The 15,059-nt window shown below is 40.2% G+C and overlaps 1 protein-coding gene across 5 annotated transcripts in view; it reads right to left on the reverse strand.

The window, feature by feature from the left end:
* anks1ab (ankyrin repeat and sterile alpha motif domain containing 1Ab) overlaps positions 1-15,059 on the reverse strand; it is a 41,639-nt gene that overhangs the window by 10,023 nt on the left and 16,557 nt on the right. For all 5 annotated transcript variants that reach the window (XR_011915172.1, XM_072381676.1, XM_072381677.1 and 2 more), the window contains exons 3-11: positions 12,705-12,820; positions 8,065-8,163; positions 6,516-6,662; positions 3,952-4,059; positions 3,157-3,327; positions 1,639-1,776; positions 1,338-1,409; positions 968-1,051; positions 706-843 (exon numbers count right to left, since the gene is read on the reverse strand). Coding sequence is in view for 4 of the 5 variants with exons in the window: in XM_072381676.1 (XP_072237777.1) it covers positions 706-843; positions 968-1,051; positions 1,338-1,409; positions 1,639-1,776; positions 3,157-3,327; positions 3,952-4,059; positions 6,516-6,662; positions 8,065-8,163; positions 12,705-12,820 (1,073 nt within the window). In the remaining variant the exon portion in view is untranslated. The remainder of the gene's footprint in view (positions 1-705; positions 844-967; positions 1,052-1,337; positions 1,410-1,638; positions 1,777-3,156; positions 3,328-3,951; positions 4,060-6,515; positions 6,663-8,064; positions 8,164-12,704; positions 12,821-15,059) is intronic.

Raw genomic sequence — 15,059 nt, forward strand, 5'->3', positions numbered from 1 at the left:
ATAATACCGCTCATTATGGTCTGCGCAGTGTTAGCCCAGTGCTCCAGTTCCCCTTTTGCCCTGAGTTGTGATTGGTTACTGTTTGGTAAATTCAACACAGATTTCAGCCACTCTAAGCTCAAAAAACATAAGAACCAAAGCCCAAACGCAACAAAACTGAATCAGTACTTCATCACAACAATCCCTTGAGTCTTTGCTCAGCAGTTACGCTGCATTCAGATCTTAACGGAGGCCAAACAGAGGTCATACCTCACTGTAGTCTCACTGTAGGGTCCAGTTGTATCACTACCACCCACAATGCAAAGCAATATAAATAATATAAGTGGACAGATTTTCTGTATTTAAAAAGAAAAAAAATAGATTCATATAGTTAATGCCACTGTAAACTTGATAAATCATTTTAGAAAGGAGGTTCCCTCCACAGTGGTCCATCTTCTACAGATGAAAGATTGTTCTTTTTTAACACAAATCACAACATAATCTGTGCTTGTACATGGATTCATCCCACATGGTGGGAGTGGGACTCAAATCAAGCCCTCTGATGAGCCAATCAAGAAAACAATGTCCCCAGGATGATTGCAGGCAGGCTTAACTGCAGGGTGCCTTAAATCCCACAAGGAACATTCATTTTCACAAAAGATTTACAAACGGCTGCCTGAAATTGTTCAGATTTCTGTTGCTTTAACAAAAAGTTTTGTTTCTTACCACTTCCACGGTGCTGAAGACATGACAGAAGTGGTGGCCACTCTTCAGATCCTTGGTGATGTATGCAAACGTACAAAGGTCATCTGGGTCCTGGGCGGCACATGAGATGTTCCTGATCTCATGTTCGGCAACTATAGTCTAAAAGAAAAACAGGAGTGAAGTGAGCGCTGACCGGAAACAACCACGAATGAACAGTCAACTGCAGTGTTTGAGTTGGACAGATCAATAAGCACAAACACACAGAAAAATACTCTTACAGTACCTTTGTGGCTGCATCAATGAACTTGACCCCTCTATAGGTAATGGAAAGTATGACAACTGGACCCTTTTTTGAATCCTTTGATTTCTGGAACAGACACAGAAATTGATTTACTAAATTAAATGATTAAATTGAAAAAATTTAATTCAACGATGTGTGTACCATCAGTTTTAATATGACAAGGATGGTTGTCAGCTGCATATTCGGCAGGTTAGTCCTTTTTCTCTCTTTTATTTTCTGACCAATATTGTATGAAAATGTATTGATTGCTATTATCAACCAAGCAATTTCCATTTTTTTCTTTAAAGGTCAGAGCAAATAAAATATGAAGGGGAAAAAAGGCAAAAAAAAAAAGATCTTCAGAAGTACTTACTCTAATTTTAGCACAGGCATCTTGGGTGGACTCGATTCCTCGTAGATCCCTGATTATCATTGATCCTAGATACTATGAGGGAGAATCAAAACACAATTAAGGACACTATTTCGTCCCCAATATTGACGCATCATAAGTCAAATTTACATCGCTGTAAAGAAACACAAGTTGCAGTCATTCATTTAAAAAATCCTGGCTTCTGTTTAACAACAGAGATGCTTAACGTTGTCATATTTATATTAATTTTGTTTACCGAGACACTATTTCTGCCTGTGTGCTGAAGATTGTAAAGGTGACTTACTGTTGCCTCGTACCCGCAGGATTCCAGGATGAGCTTCTCAGGCTGGTGATGCCAGGCGGACACTGTGGCGTACATGGCAGAGTGGCTCGGTGGCCGGAGGTTTAAACGAGACTCTTTGTGTCGCTCGCTGTGTCTGTCCTGCAGAAACATATTATCAGAGGTTGGAGAAGGCAATACAAATGATATAATACCAATGAAATTCTCTCTGGTAGCAGAGAACCTGCCAATCCCTTCAGCTATAAGCCTTTTTCACACATCTAATGTACATCTCACTCTGTACTGTTCAGGTCTAGTGGGAAGACGCTGTAGTTTTTTGCTCTACTTTGTAAGCAGTCTTGTAGCCTGTTTAAACTCAAATCCAAATTTGTGTGTCTCAATCAAGCTGGTGAGTTAAAAGACTTCTTACTGTTGTACATTAGTGAGAACAGTTGAGGTATGTGTGGTCAGCACTTTAGAGGAAGTCGTTTTTGATATGCTTGAAGGCTTATAAATATTCAGTAACGTTGGGCCTTTAGGTCTGTAGGATGTGCTCGACTCTTTCATAAATCACTTGTCAGAGTTAAATGTAATAACAAGGTTGTAGGAAAAAGCATTGATTTAACAAGTCAGGCTTCCTGAGCAGTGCAATATCGTCCTCATTCATGGAAGCTCCTCTGCATTTTCTCTTTGGCCTCAGTGAGTCAGAAACCAGGCATGCCAACATAACTGTTTCTGTGGTTTGACCTTTAGCAAAGGCTTAAAATTTGATCACTGAATTATTCTTGATTTACTCTCACAGAATAACCCAAGAAATTCAGGGAGGCTGAAATTAATTTGCGGCAGTCAATAAAGTTTATAAACAGCTGTGGGGCAGGACAATAATTCAATACCACCATGTTTTAATACCACCATACACCATTTTAATCCAAACAAATGATTCTATGCAAGTACAAAAGTCATAAATTAAGTTATTTATGTTTTTGGTGTAAGTTATGCCAACACTTGGAACAGTTCATTCTGTTCTTTTGGATATATTCTCCATGTTTTGATATAATGAAACTCGAATAAATTAAACCAAATATACCAGCCCTGAGGGATTGTCAGCTTTCTGAACTTAAAAGTGTCTTGAATAGGCCTAAGTGTAACTGATTGCAAATTTACAGCTACTTTGTCACATATTACTCATGAAATCTATAGAATTAATGTGGACAAGTTTAACAAAATACCAGACAAAAATGTAACTTTTGGTCAAACCATCAAATTGAATACTCGATTAATCAAAACACTTCATTATTCTGGTGATGAATATTTAGAATATACACCATTCCTCATCCAAACTTAATACTCCTTTGAGTTTTACACCAGTTGAACTATGTTTAAGCAACTCTATTAATATAATTATACCAGTAAGTTTAATGACGCATGGACACAACAGTTATGTCTCTATGAGGCTATTTTTTTGCTGTTAATTCACTGAAAATGAGAGAGAGAGCAGGTGGTGTCCTGAGCAATGACTCAAGTGAATAATTCTGAACTCACTACAGAGCGCGGCCTCTCGTTATAAGACCGCAGAGATACGCTACAGTCCTGGTCGATGCCTCTCCGCCTCCGGTCTGACTCAGGCAGGGGGAGGAGCGTGTCCATGGAGCGGCTGGTGTAGGGATCCATCTGACTGAGGGGAGATGTGTTCTGGGACAGAAGGTCGTGGAACTGACACACACACACACACACACACAGAGCAGATTAATGGTTAGGCTGCATTGTCTACATCGGCTGATTTCCCTCATCTTTATCGAGGCTTAATCCTTGACAAAAAGAGCCTCTTCCATGGAGAATCTTGATTCCTTTTAGCCCAGTTTAATCTGCTTGGGAAATCAACCCTGAGCATTTGACTGTTGTGAACATAATAATATCGAAGAATCTCATTCCAAATTTAGGCATTTATCTCCAGAAAGAGAAGGATTCGTTTTCTCACAAAAACATGTCGGCACAGAAATACAGCTTACCGTGTTTTTTCTTTACTCTCTGATGAAATGTACTGATACATACAAACCAATTTCAAAACGAACATTAACATAAGTGACAATATATAAAGGTTATACTGAGCACCAGCAGAGCTCCTCTTCTAATTGTGCACATTAAGCATATCTAATGTACCAATCAAATTAGCATTGATGGTATGTTTCTGCACCTCACTGGTCTGACACCGATGTAGTCTCCGTTCTGTTTTTTTGTGAATTTACCAGATATCAATGTACTATCAACAATTTCGTAACAACAAAGACAAGGTACTGAAAGTCAACTTTATATTTTTCTACCATCCTTTCTCCTTACCATTATTGGGGACAGGCGACGGGACTTGGAGGGAGCCTCTTCATAAGGCCTCTCTGCTAGAGATGCAATGATCCGCTTCCTGTGGCCCAAAGGACCAATCTTAATAACCTAGAGAGGACAATGTGAGGGCAAAGGATGAATACTTCCACTGAACCATCACATCAATATCTCATACACAAGAATTTATCTAGACAAAGCTAATAAAGATACATCCAAAATACACTGAAAGACTTGATGGCGTGCATCCTCCTCTGGCAAGCATCCACAGGCAAACAGAAATGACTTTCGTCAATAATTCAGCCTCAATCTGTTTTGCCATAAGCCTAAAGCACATCACTGTGTCCTTCTTGGGACACTCGATAATTTACAAGCCGTTTTTGGACAGAGAAGACCATATACCGACTTATAAGATAATAACATACATATATGTGTACATTGTATATATATTTAATATATACAATAACGACTTAGAAGATGGATGCATTTCATTATTTAAACATGTTTGTAATTTACAGTATCATAGCACTTCAGTATGTCTACCCTAAGTATCTCTGTCCTGTTAAACAACTTTCAAAGGTGGTATCTCTTCATGTGTCTAAAACCCTCACAGGACGAAGCATAGGTTCATTTTATGGAGTCAAAACCTATTATCTTAAAACTGGATATTTGCATAATTGGTTATTAACATTCACGCTCATCCAGTAAGGGTGAATGTCGAGTGATCAATGTTACATTTGCAATTATGCTTCTGGTACAAACCTTTTCCAGAGCAGGCTCATATAATTCTTTGTCTGACTTCAATTAATTGTTCAGTGAGCCAGAGACAGAAGAGGCAACTGGTTTGTACGCTGGATTTCTTGTGTTGTTTTCATTATCACTGTTTACAAAATCCCAGTGAGACCAGTACGCATGGGGTTTGTAAAAAGACCCCTGGGACTGTGTGAGACTGTAACCGAGCTCATAGATCATCTTGAAGCCAGATGCCATTTGCTGTAATATGCTGAAGAGGATGTAGGAAATGTAATGGGCAAAGTGAGCTCTGCCAAGATGCTCAGAGGCAGTTCTGCTACTCTGCACACTGAAAGTAATGTGCCCCGCACACTCACACCCCCATCTTTCTGCATCGCAGTGTGCTGGACACCATCCCTCACACGCTGCATTGGCAGTGTGCTTGGCTGCTGCTGCTACTGCAGCTGTTTCTGCTACTTAAGCACCACTGTCTCTGCATGGCCCAGGCCCACAAACAAACATGAGCAATATTAATTCTACAAACACTTATTCTCAGCTCCCACACTGCTCTTTGATTGCACATCAAACATCTTGGATGATCTGCCCTCTTAATCTGATTGTCTGTTATAGCCATGGTACTATCTTCCAAACGAACCATTCTGAATCAATACTGTTTAATAGGATATCGAAACATCAGTACAAACTTATTTGGGGCTTATTTGTGCCATGTGATGTTACAGTAAGTGGGTTTTATTTATTTTTGTTTTAAGAAACAACTTGTTGGAGTCATTTCAACGAGTATATTGAAAAATAATTAAAGTCCACGGTGTGTAACAAAGTGAAACCAAAAAAAAAAGTTTTTCTATCGCAGAGTACTTCTTAACTAGTTTGATTTGGGACTCTTACTGACAAAATGACTTGATTGATCATCCCCAGAGAGATTTTCATGTTTCTGATTGTTTCAAGTTATTAAAATAAAATAAAAAGAACGTTTTGATAAAAATAAAGAAAATGTACGTTGTAACTCAGGATAATCGTTGTTTGTCTTTTCTTTTTTTTACTTCTTTACGCTTCCAGATTCCATTAATTCCATTGAAACCCTCAGATTTAGCGTAGAAGCCCATCAGGAAAACACAGCTGTCCTCTGAATACACACACGTACACAAACTGTTTTGTTTGGTGCCCACATTTACTGGACGTCTGCATAAGTTGGCGTCAGCCTTTGGTCCACTGAAATGTATTCATTGTGGACAATTCGACCCAAACTGTAACCTTCACCTCATCTCAGTTCACACCGTAGCCCGAACTTTAAGGGGACCCTACAAATGATGTTCTGCTTCATGGGGACCAGCTTTGGCAACAAGTTCAGCAATAATACCAGAAAAGGTCCTAATGAGGTAGCTAGAAATACACACAACGTCAGCGTTTGCACACATGCTGAAACTGAACATTGCACAAGCCCGTATAGATTAGTCCTCAGTAATTACTGATTATCATAAAATGTTACACTATTTCCATTAAACCAAATGAAGACTTTTCTAGTCATCAGTCACTTTCCTCCTAAATTTGCATTATCTCTCAGTTATCTATTAATTACTCTTTCATTTTGAAACTGTTTTATGCAAATTCTACTATCAGTGAGCAGTTCTCCGATATATTTGAGCGCTGCATTTTCAAGAGCTTCTAAATTTCATACCCAAGCCACAAATCCAGGTGTCCTTGTCACTGAGCAACCAGTATATGAGAAATGGTCCATAACATCAAAGATCTGAAAGCTGATCAATATGCATATTCATTGAGTCCATCAACAGGGTGAATAATCAGTGTATTCTTACATTAACAATCTCCAGCTCCCACAGGTTCTTAACGCACTCCAGTGTGCGGTAGCCATTTGAAAGAAAGTTGGGGAGATATTCATGCAGGCCAAGGCCATCCAGCCAAGAGGCAAGAGATGTGCTGCCATCACAGCCCAATGCTTTTACCTACAGAGAGAAAGAGGCATGTAAGTAAACAATGATTTTAACTTAAAAAAAATGAGGGGACATTATCTTCTCTCCTATTTTAATTTCAGTTCTACTAATTCTACAACTAATTTTTGAATATTACTGATTTTTCATCTATTTCATCTATTCAGGCCAGTAAAAGGACGGACTGCTCCTTAAGTCCCAAAGGCAGCAAAGCTTCTGCAATACCCACTCCATGCCTCAAAAATGCAAAACTCTAATTGTGTGTCATTACACTGCACTTTCTCTTGCAGCAAAACAGAAAAAATAATAATTTAATGCATCTAGGGATCTGCAGATATTCACATTTTCTTTTGAACACTGAGGCATGTAAAATAGGCCCTTCAATTACTCACTTGGAAATGTTTCACCATTTGTTGTTCTCGTAATTTCTCAGCATATTTGATAACACATTTATTGATCATATAGCCACTGCCAGCCACTGTCCCGGACAAAGGTAGCTGTCTCCTACATTATGTTTACAGAAGCTGGGATTTCTGTTAAATGTCACACATTGTAAAGTATCCATGTGATGAATATTTGTGCTTATTTAGCACAGAGAAACTAATGCTACCACCATGCTGATGGATTGTCAAAAGAGAAGAGCAGAAACACAAACCCAACATTTTATGGTTGACTTATTTCATTACTGGGCAAACAAACGATGAAAATGTAAAATGTAAGTTTAACAAAGACATTTATAACAACAATCTTGCGACAGCCAATAGCAACATTTCTACCCCACGGGATCTGCACACGCGCACTAATATTTGTAAGCAAGAAAACCTTCTATACTAAAGGCTAACGGCTTTGTGTAGCAAACAATTACAAGTTAAACTAAGCTTGTAATGTTTTTTAGAACGTTAGCAGGCTGATGTTAGCATTCCCTCCTGTACCTCAGGTTAGCCTCACAGAGAGGTTAGCATGCCAATTGTACTTTCAACATCACTCCAATAAAAAGCAATGTTTTCCTGATCCGCGCCACTCTTTGCTCAGCTACAACAAATGGCCAGAATTAAACTAGTCTTTATAAACTCAATTTGCAGAAGGTGTGAGTCTTATCTTAAAGATGTAATATAATTGAATGCACTTTGTAAAGTTAAAAGCATAAGTAAATTATGCAATGATTGGCTCCTTTTTTAATCAAAGCAACATGACTACAATCATGCACTTTGATTTGTTTACACCTCAAACTGTGATTTAAAGTGTTTACTGTGTTAATGTGCAGAGAGTTGCCATTTCAGCACTAATCAGTCACATCTATCCTGAGTAAAAACATTTCTACTCCTTTAATTATCCATTATTGGCTTATCAGCTTCCTTTGTGAAAGTATTTGCATCTATCTCTCTCTGTGTTGGGCAGAAGTTATGATACCAAGTACCTTGGGCAAGCTACGTGCTGCATGGAGGATTTTCTTTCTGTGTCCTGGATCAGTGATGCCCATGTCTCTGAGATCTAGGTCCTCCATCACGTTACTTCCCTGCATGTGCACAAACATGAGAGAAACACGCAAATAAACACATTCACACACAGACGTAATCATAAGATGCATGCATGCAAACAATCGCACTCATGCACAGTGACAAAATATTGAGCAAAATCAGAAAGTTCAGTAAAAATCTGTCATTAATTACATCACATTCACATGCAGAAACACACACACGTGAATGCAAATCGCATCTGTCCAGGACATATACAGTCTTGTCAATAAAGGTATCACAACTCGTTCAACACTACATAAGAGGGCAAAAATGTAGCTGCACTTAATATACACAACATGCACACATGCAGAATATGCACATCTCTGACACAAGCGCTAACAACAGAGTGGGAGGACAATGAAGTCAAATAAATTGTGCGTGCCAACAGTAATCAATCTAATCTGGTGCGACTCAGAGGGAACAAAGCCTCCACAGCAGCAGCAACATCGACAGGATCCTTTTGCTGCTGTGTTTCATAGTTGGACACAAACCTAAACACATTTTAAAACATTTTACAAGTAAAGCTTGATTCAGGACATGGAGACAATGGACAATAATTACATTCCACATCCAGCAGATTCTTGTCCGTTTCACGGAATTGTCCACATTCGTTAAAAGTTCCATCTCTTTTTCATTTTTCAAGCAGGAAGTATAAGGACCATGAAAATGTGGACCTAAATGTTTAGTTTTTTTTTTCCTGTGTGGACTGCAAATTGATTCTCACCAACCAAGAATGTTAAATGTTCTGTAGTTTTCACTCTATCTGCTCTCACTGGATTGGTTTCAGAGCCAAATGCTGCAGTATCCACAGGCCTGTATCAGGGTGCAGTTACTCACTGATTGGTAGAATAAAGGTCAAAATGAAGTGGGGTCGGACGTAACAGAGGCCTAAAATAGATCCTTCACTTTTATTAACACAGTCTGAAGTTTTACGGTGCCTCAGGAGACAAACTTATTACTTCATGCTGCATTTGAAAACATGTGACGGGAATGTATGGTTCAGTTCTTACATAGCTTACGAGCTATGGTAGTTTGATTTAATCAGACACGACTTGCAGATGTAGCCATGGAAGAAGTCCTTCATCTCACTAAATGCACTCAGTTAGGGCAGCAGGGAATTAGAACTGCTCTATTGACCTGCCCAACAGAGGAATTGTTTAGAAAAGTGGGCATATCAGTGGGCATATTAGCAAAGGTTTATGTGTTGCAATATGTGTGCAGTTTCACATTATACCATTTGAAAAGGGAAGGAGGGCTGTAGAATCTGATGCAATATTAATGCAGGGCAGATACAATGTAAATGCACGATGAGGAACTTCTAGATGTTATTTGTTGGCAACTTGCTTCATTCCCGCCTTCATTTGGACATTAGAACAACAAAACATGATCCTATATCTAAAAAAGAAATTAAGAAGAATAATGGTGTTGATTTTTTTGACTGAGATAAGATGTGTGGGAATAAACGGCAAGAGAACGAAAGTCATGAGCGCCCCACTTCTGATAGCATGAAGGGAGCACAAAATGTCGTATAAAAATGATGAGAATGGGCACACAGCTGTTCATAATTTATGATCCACATCTCTGAGCAATCAGCACATGCAGAGAGCCTTGCCGATGTGAGCGCTGGTAGGTGGCCTTTAGGATACTTTGCACCGTACAGCTTCAGCTACGGCAGAATTGGTTTGTAGGTACAGAAAAGATCACATACGGAGTCTTATGTCCCTGCAGGACGGTTTTCATTTTCCTCTGGGCTTGTAAAAGTGTAGTACGCTTTTGTCTGGGCTTCATTGTATGTGCATTTATCTTTTTCTTTTTTTTTAATATTACCATGTTAATGCAGGGCGAGAGCTGACAAATATATATGCAAACATTGTCATTCATCGGTCTAGCTTGACAAGTTTTTGTTAGTCTCTGGCCTTGGTGGAAGATTAACTCTCTAACTGCCCTTATGGTCAAAGGAACTCGAACAAACTATTTAAAACATTTGAACCACAGTCCTACTGATCTCTTTAACCATCTTTGTATAGAATCCTATAAATGGGTTCTGACTGATCACATGTGAACCAAGTCTGGCATAATCTAAAAGGGCACAATATTAAACATTCACAATGCTCGGCTGACTACTCTGACCTTTCTCTTGTTTTCAACCTCCACATCCTTGTAAATATCCATGGGTAATTTGCCTTGTGAGTCTAATGATTCATCTCCTTGATACGTTAAGTTCAGCACACATTAGTTGTGGCATGAAAATGAACATCTGAATGCCTGATGACCCACAGTCCTCGTCACAATATTCCCCAGAATCCTTATCAACATGAACTGAAAAAAAAATGGCTCAATTTTCTTAATAACTCCTCCAGATAATGGTACAGTTTGGAACAACAGCTCAATAAAAGAGAGTTTGTTTCGACTGCAGAGACAGTGCAGCTTATATAGATATAAGCTGTACTTTAAAAGTACAGTCATTTCCTTAACACATTTGGATGATTTATGATGATTTAAGCACTGGATTTTCAGGATTTCGGTATAGCTACCTCTTTGGTTGCAAATTTAATTTATGCAAATTTTAATTTGCTAACATAGTGAACTACTGCATCCCTACATTACAATTTAAAAAGTGACTCTACTGTGATACATATACAATAATGATTGTATCATATGTGCAAATGAAAGCTTTCATCAATATTACAGCCAAGAGGAATATCGAAGCCAATATTGAGAGAAGTTGACTTTTTCTTTTTCTAAAGATCTTTTACATAAACACATTTTGATCATTTATATCTCCTGTATACATACAAATATAGATATAGCTTGAGATGTAGTGATATTGGTATTGGTTGTATTATTGGATTAATAAAACTTTTTTTGTCAGAAATAGTAGACATTTATGTATTTAACTATTGGTTTGATACCTTTAGTTCGTCTTTAGTGGCTCACAGAATCTTACGTTACCTTACTCCCAGGCAATCAGGCATAAAGATTTTAAAGTTGGGACAAGCAGAGAAGACGTATGAGATCAGCAATCACTTCCAGGAAATGCTTTGAGTGGAGGTTAATAGTTAAATAATTGCATCCTTAATACGTGTGGGCAGTTTAATGTTTAAAAATAAACCTTTGACTATTCTCTGGTGCAAAGTCTCTAAATTATTTAAAATACAGCTTTGGCATTTTATTTATAACAGTAAAGGGCATAGATACTGTTTAATGGATCAGTGCTTCTTTACTATAAACATAAACTGTACAGTATGACTCTTGTGGCATTTTTCTCACCCCTTGAACGTACCCATATATCTAAAGCTTGAGTCTGCACCTTGTAGTAGGAGTGAACTGGAGCCTTACCAAAGAAGAAAAAGAGACACAAGGTACCAGCAGAATTTCTCAACTGGAACACTTGGTGAATAGAACAACTTTTCTCAGGGCTTACTGGTTTTACTTAACTGAACTCAGCTGTGACTAACAGATGTAATATACAGTGGAGCCCCAGGTACTAATACAGCTCTATGGTCTGAGAAATGTCCACATTTACCCTTCAGGCTGACTTATTTACAGTGTGCAGCCATGTTTTCAGAGAAACATGAGAGGTGGATGAAAAATGTACTGGAATGCTGTTTTCTTACTTTTCTTTGAAATGCTCTTTATGGGAAACACGATAACGCTTTTAGTCAGATTGTGAGCGTCCTGCAGCTGAATGACACCATTAAAATGCAATCTGACGTAGTTGTTTGAAAAATTTAAAACCATTCATGGAAAACGTGTCAACGTTTTGCAGAGAGAAATATCTGTGTGATCATGTTTTTTTTAAGCGCTGTGGTGGAAAATTATTTGGATTTTTATCATTTATTAGCAGACTAAATATTAAATTTAAAAGCAAAAAATGTAAATCTGCTCGAAAAACATGTGCTTAAATTATATTAGACATGAGTGTGTTATCCATAATACAGCACCAGAGCCTACCTACAATTATACTTTGAAGAGTTATTGCAAGGTAGTCTTAGCAAAGCATAGTAAAGAGAATAAAATGGGTGGAGGATTAAGTGAGAGTTGGTGAGAAACCAAGCTAAATGTATTAGAATGGACAGAGGATTATTTGCCCTGATCATCTAACTGTGTCCTCATCGAGGTCGAGTCCCATGGCTGCAAATAAGATGATTCATTACAGGGGAATTGTAGAGTAGAAAAGACTGCATGATTGGAAAAGCTGGGGGAAAAAAGCTAATGTGTTTTTGTTGTCATTTGTCTTGCTGTTGTTTGGAGCCCATACTCTTTAAAATGATTCAGCCAGGAGCCATAAATCTACACCAGGCCATGCACTGCACAGAGGTGAAGAGGAGTTATAAAGGATGAGAAGGGAAAGTGTCATCAGGGTGGGTGAAAGGGTGAGTGTGAAAGAGAAGGGTGGGGGGGTTTCTAAGAGACAAGCAGAGGGTGAGTGAGCAGAGTGATGACATAAAAAGACAAATGGAGCTGGGCTGACAGGGGGAGAGACTGTGTGATGTAAAGTGGAACTGACCCCTGAGTTGGCATGCTGCAGGTGACTCACCATGAATCGTAGGTCGTCAAAGCCATTGAGCAGGAACTTGCTCTCATACTGCGGCAGCCCCACGTGCTCCAGCCACTCTCCCACCGGCTGGTCCAGGGCTTTACCACACGCCCCATCTGCCGAGAGAGGGAAGCGCTTCAGCAGGGAGAAGCCGTTCAGCCGGTAGCAGCGGCACTCAGAGGACGACACATGGCATTGCCACATCATCCTCGGCCAGCAGAAGCAGAGCCGAGTGCAGCAGCACCAGGCGGGGTGGGGGGGAGACAGGGTCCAGGCCGGGAATGTGGGGCTCCCACAGTACAGGCGGGGGCCCAGCTAAACTCAAACACAGGAGGAGGATAGGAAGTGCTGCAGGTGCCACTCAGGCGTTGCAGGGGACTGACTAGACTAATATTACACCCACTGGTGTTAGTGTGACTGACTGGAGATGTCAGGCGAGGGTGGAGGTAGTGCAGGGAAGGAAGCCCATCTGAAGCTTAGTACTATTAGTTATGTTGGACTGAGCCACTGTGGCATCTTCCAACAAACAGGGTTCACTAAACATTCCTTTAGTGAGCAGATGAGCAAGTGTGAAAACAAGTCCCTAGCTAGTCCAAAACCATAATACTTAACTCTAGAAATAAAAAAAAGTAGGATTTTTTTAGGCTGAAGGAAAATTTAGTTGAATTATCACTAAATCAGACATTTTCATAAATCACACATTATTCACCATGCTAAAAATGCCCCTGTCATTTATACTAAACTCAGAAATTACTCCATCACGATGTAACACAAATATATCCAGTTCCCCCAAAATGAATCTGACAGGGTTTTCACCACATACTTGTAAAGCTCTGGCCGAGTCCCATGGCTTCATTGGTCAACCTCTTTGAGAGCTAGGACAAGCCTCACACAATGAAGGTAGCAGCATTCTAATGTACTGTTGAGGTACTTGTGTTATTTTTGACCAAGGAATACACATTTGCTTAAATCATATTTTGTCCTTACTCCACAGCCACACAGAGTAGATCAGGTAGACATATTGTAAATCCTACATCAAAGAAACGTTGGCTTAGGATTTCCACAGTGTGCAGATTCCAAACTCCTCAATTCATAATCAAATCCAAGTATATATTCCTTAATAAAGCTCCAGGTAAGCTGTCTGCCAGTGGAAAAAGGCTCAGTGTCCTTGGTGGTGCCAGTGCTCCCTGTGCTGCCCAGCATTCACACTCTTCAGCAAGCTTGTGTCTGTGCGGCTCTGCCAGAGAACGTTCTGCTCATCTCTCAAAGCAGTAAATCCAGGTTCAGATCCAACACACGGCAGGTGAGCCTCTTCACTCTCAAGCAAGGATCACCGCAGGACCACAGTGCAGGTTAAGCTAGCTCCCCTCTGAGGCAGGCAGCCCCCCACTCCTACCCCAGCCCACCTGGTTCTTCTCCTCGCTGGGTACAGCTAGCAGCCTCTGTGCTCAGGGCAGAGGTTTGCTGCATCCCTTGCCTGTCTGAGACATGCAGGCAGCGCAGATGCGGTTACAGCAGCTGTTCCTGGAACACACACACACACACACAGATACACACGCTACCCCTCACTGCTCACAGGGCATAACGTCCTGACGCCGGCCACTTCAACACAGAGGACCACGGACCTGCCTCAACCTCAGCCTCTGCCGCCACGTTCTTCCAACATCCACGACAGGCAACAGACTCAGTGATCATCCCCCCTTTTCATCCAAACAAATCCCTCGAGCTCTTCTTTTTAACTCCCCCCCTCCTTCTTTCTCTCGTCTCTCTCTGCTCTTGTTCTCATAGCCCCATTCCCATGCTGTGTGATCGCACTGCAGGGCTGCCGTATGCTGCCTGATGAAGTGGGGTGCTGCTCCACGTAACCACCTCTCCCTCTCTCACCCACTATATCAATTCCCCTCCCTCTGCCTTTTTCTTCCTCTCTGGCTTGCGCTCTCCTGCACTCCGTCTCGCTCTTTGCCTCTCGTTCACAAACACACAGATAGATAAAAACACACACACACTTTTGCTCTCTTTGTCATCTGTGTCTCTACCCCCTTTACCCCTCTATCTTTTGCGTACAAATGCATCCAACCTAACTCATTTCTCAAACCTTACCCCACACCTCTCCCGCTCTTTTCCTATACCGCACTGATTAGAATTGCACAGTCGCTCTGATCTTGCCAATGAAGAAAGGACACCACAATCAGAGGCATGGAACAAGCACTGAGTGCCCAAAATCACAATTCTTTGACTTGAATGTTGACGCATGATAAAGCAACACCAGTTTTTTTTTTTTGGCTAACAGGGGATATTGAAACAAAGAGCCTCCTTAAACCACCTCCTTAATACCAGAGGGCTTTAATTCATTTA

The sequence above is a fragment of the Leuresthes tenuis genome, unplaced genomic scaffold, assembly GCF_036924035.1.
Source record: "Leuresthes tenuis unplaced genomic scaffold, fLeuTen1.0.hap1 SCAF_3, whole genome shotgun sequence".
Classification (NCBI taxonomy): Eukaryota; Metazoa; Chordata; class Actinopteri; order Atheriniformes; family Atherinopsidae; genus Leuresthes; species Leuresthes tenuis.